The 3,874-nt window shown below is 45.7% G+C and overlaps 1 protein-coding gene across 1 annotated transcript in view; it reads left to right on the top strand.

The window, feature by feature from the left end:
- The window catches only part of utp11 (UTP11 small subunit processome component), a 6,345-nt gene extending 4,229 nt beyond the window's left edge, over window positions 1-2,116 (top strand). The window contains exons 5-8 of the mRNA XM_066717561.1: window positions 84-177; window positions 290-420; window positions 664-774; window positions 1,790-2,116. Of these exons, the coding sequence (XP_066573658.1) occupies window positions 84-177; window positions 290-420; window positions 664-774; window positions 1,790-1,873 (420 nt within the window). The 3' untranslated portion in view covers window positions 1,874-2,116. The remainder of the gene's footprint in view (window positions 1-83; window positions 178-289; window positions 421-663; window positions 775-1,789) is intronic.
- Window positions 2,117-3,874: the final 1,758 nt, after the last annotated feature.

The raw sequence follows: 3,874 nt of genomic DNA, 5'->3' as shown, positions 1-3,874 counted from the left end.
GCCTTTCCAATAGCCTGTCCACGGTGTCACTGAGCTGATATTTCTGCTGATTATCAAAAAGGCTTTAACACTTCGATTCACAGAAAATCGAGAGGCTCAAAGGCGAGCTGCACCTGCTGGACGCGGAGGGGAAGGTGAAGAACAAGCACACCTTCTTCGTGGACAGCAGGAAGGAAGGTACACAATGACCGAACGCAGCGAGCGAACGATCGTAGAGACGGGCAGGGAGACGCCTCGCTCTGTTCTGTCTGCGGTCAGCTGAAGCGCGCTTTCACTTTGCCTCCCCCAGCCGCGGAGTTTGACGTGGCCAAGCGTCTCAACACGGTGCCGGAGCTGCTGCACCGAGTCTTCAACCGGCCCACTGTGGACATGCTGCAGACGGAGACCATCAAAGGAGCCACTCGCCCCACGGAGCTGAAGGTGCGTCTGTTTAGGATCAGAGGCAAAACAGACGTTGATGCCGTTGTTTTAACACTGGGACTGACTAGAACCACTAGGAGCCGTCAGTTTGAGGCCTGTATGAAGAACATAAATATTTTAATTAAAGGTCGAACCATTTGATTTAAGTCGGTCTTATGTACTCGTTCAACAGATGCATTTTAATCCCATGTTGAAAGCGCGGGACGTGTTTTTTCTCAACCTGTCACATGTTCCGCGTTGTAGAAACTTGCAAAGCAGCGGAACCACCAGTACAAGATCCTCTCCCAGCGCATCGAGAGAGAGAAGAAGCTGTTCGTGATCTCTCAGAAGATCCAGACGCACAAGGACCTGGCGGTGAGTCTGGCTTCATATCTTGTTGATGTAATCGTGGCACCTGTAGACATTAAGAGCTCTGAATACAATCTAGTCACGAATATGGGCGCCATTATCACAATGATAATATAGCGCCTTTATTTGTGACTTCACTGTTTTGAACACGTTTGGTTGGTGAGGTCTAAGCTGCTCTGGTGCCAGTGCTGTGTCTGTGTGTGTGAATTCCTCAAGGGGCATCTTTATGGGTACGGTGCTGCCTTTTTGATTGGTTGCAACTCTCAGATGGTCTTAAATGTGCTTCTCTTCTCGGGCAAGATTAAAATCTCTCCTGAGGGCGGGGATTGATCTTGCTTTTCACTATACATGATGCACAGCTTCACCTTCTTCTGTATGGGATGTTTCTGGTGAAATATGATATGATAACACGTGACCTTCTATGCCACCCACCTGCAAGACCCAGATCTCACTGCGTATGCCCTGGTCCAAATATCCATTCTTCATCAGATCTACGCTGTGTAAGGGCTGCAGAGTGATCAAATTAATTTGGCAGCAATTAAGCGCTATTCTGTATGAGCGAAATACTATTTTATGTGTCACAGTCGATGTGATGGCTTATGGCGTTCATAGGTAACTTGGATAATAACTTTCACTTTTGCGATCCTCCTTTCAAACACTATTAATTGATTAGTAGACAACCTTACCCAGTGAGCCTTATAAAATACATTTTTAAGCATCAGAAAGGTGCATTTGTACAATGAAGTAACAAGTGCAGACATATGTGCTAAAGGGAGGATGAGTCGCAGTACAACTTTAATGTTTTTTTCGGACTAGTAAGACCATTTGAGTTTTAGATTGAATGCAGCTTTCTTTGTGATGATTTTGTACAGATCCAGGTGCTCAGAATTAAACCAGTAATAAGTAGGGTCAGTCTTTTTAACAAGAAGGTATGATGTGTAGCAGAGAAGTGTGACTGTTTGTAAAAGGTGTTTGATCTCCATAACAGTGATTTCTTCCCTTGCTTCACTCTCTCATACAGGACAAAACTGCGAAAGTGAAAGTGAAGAAGGAAACCGCCAATTCACCGGCGATTTACAGATTCCAGGCGAGGCGGAAGCGCTGAGAGCAGATTGGTAATTAATGCGAATGGATCGGCTCCTTCGCGCGTGATCGAAACACGGAGGTGCTGGGAGACGGGTTGTCTTGCTCTCTGATGGAGACGTGTGCTTTTCCAGACGGTTGCCAAAATGTGTGAGCTTTGCATTTCGGCAGCTGAAGGGGATTTTCTTGTTCTTTGTTTGAAGATCTGTGGAATCGTCCTGTTTAGGGATGGGTGTACAAATAAAATGATTTTGCAGCTGACAAAGTAGTTTGTGTTGTGTGTGTATTAGTGATACTGTGATTGGCATTTGCTTGCTATATTTATTGCTGTTCAGTTGCGTTCAGTGGTGAATGAAGTGTACAGTTTCCATAATGAGTGCCTTTCATCGCTCCATTAGAAGCTAACACAGTTGTAAACACATGGGCAGTGCTGTGTATTATATATTTTATGCAGCACTAGGTGGCAGTAGTGAATTTCGACTGGACTAGTTTGCACAGTACAGCGCGTTTGTGTTTGAACTGTAGCTGGCATTGCAGTGTGTGCCTTTGAAGAAAAAGTTTAAAGCATATATTTAGCACTGTTTCTGGCTGCTGGAGGATTTAGGAAGTTCTGAAAGTGTGTTTAGGTGTTTTGCGTCTGTATAAGTTAATCATTCCCTTCTCGATTAGTTGTCTGCTCAAGATGGTTGTCGGATACACATACGGTTTAATTTTAACATGCGCAAAACAAATGGCGAAGCCTGACAACTCCAAATGTCATCCGGGCAGCGTTTCTCATAGAGTCTGAGGCCTGTGTTCATTGCTTGTGTTTTTCCAAAGGCTAACAATTTTAAACTTTGTAAAGCAGAACAAGTAGATTTGCTATTAAGACTCAGAATGAGGAATCGCATTCAATGGCTTTATTTCCCAGTTCAGTTTCAGAAAGAGCCTGATGTTAGAAATGGGCTACTGAGGAGAGAGTGGTACAGCCCGATATCTTCCTGCAACTTACTCTTCAGAACTATTAATTAACGAGCAGGGGACGCCACGTAGGCAGCGGTCTGCGGCTCTGGGGTGACACGGTGCAGCTTAGCCATGTGGTTCGGGATGTTTCTGGCTGGTATCGTGTCGGGGTCGGGCCGATTGGCCGTTTGTGCCGGACTGCGGCCAGGATCTCGGCAGGGGTCGTGTTTTGCGAAGGTGCTGCACTGCAATCTGCACACATTGTGGGGAAGCGCGGTGATTGATCACTGTGGCGGGAACATCATAATCACACGCGATCAATCTCTCGGAAGGGCGCGTGCCGGCTGAGAGCGAGGCCTCAGAAGCCAGTGTCAAGAGAGAGAGAGAGAGGGAGAGGGAGTTTATAAAATAATCTACAAACGGGAAGAGTTCACAGCTTGGCTCCCAAGCTGAGCAAACAAGGCCCGTCCCAATTGTCCTGTAATTAGGAATGGACAGCCTTGGAGTTTTAGATCTCAGTCAATATTCATTAAGACTGAGGCGATGGCATCCTCATCCTAATATTAGCATTCTGAACCGCAGATCTGCTACTGAATTATTTAGGGATTAGTCATGCAGGTTTTGCTCAACTTATTCCTGAGAGTTAAGTTTTTTATTGATTACATTTGAATAGTCAGTGTGTAGAATGAAAAATTACTGCCATAAATATACATGTATGTTTTGTTGTGATGTGTGAATAGATATGTGTGGTTTTACTGCTTATGCATTGACCTTCCTACTGAGAACTGCCCAATACAAAAAAAAAAAAAAATTGGCTCCGGTTGACTGGAGGGTTTCACAAAACTTTCAAAACTACCCAAGTGTCTTAGCCTTGCGCAAACTCTACATAAATCCCCTTCTCTTTCTGGCCACAAAAATAAAGTGATTGTTAATAAGGGCATAATGTCAGAGTGTAAAACACGGACTCCAGTGTCCCTCGCTGCGCAGTCTAGCGTTGCTTTTGCGTAAGGCGGTCCCGCCGAGCCGTGGCCCCTCGGCCAGGCGCGCAGGTTCCTGCAGCTCGGGGTCGCGCAGCTCGGGG

This window comes from Amia ocellicauda, chromosome 11 (assembly GCF_036373705.1).
Source record: "Amia ocellicauda isolate fAmiCal2 chromosome 11, fAmiCal2.hap1, whole genome shotgun sequence".
NCBI lineage: Eukaryota > Metazoa > Chordata > Actinopteri > Amiiformes > Amiidae > Amia > Amia ocellicauda.
Note: the sequence above shows the minus strand (reverse complement) of the source record. Positions and strands in the feature narration are given on the sequence as shown.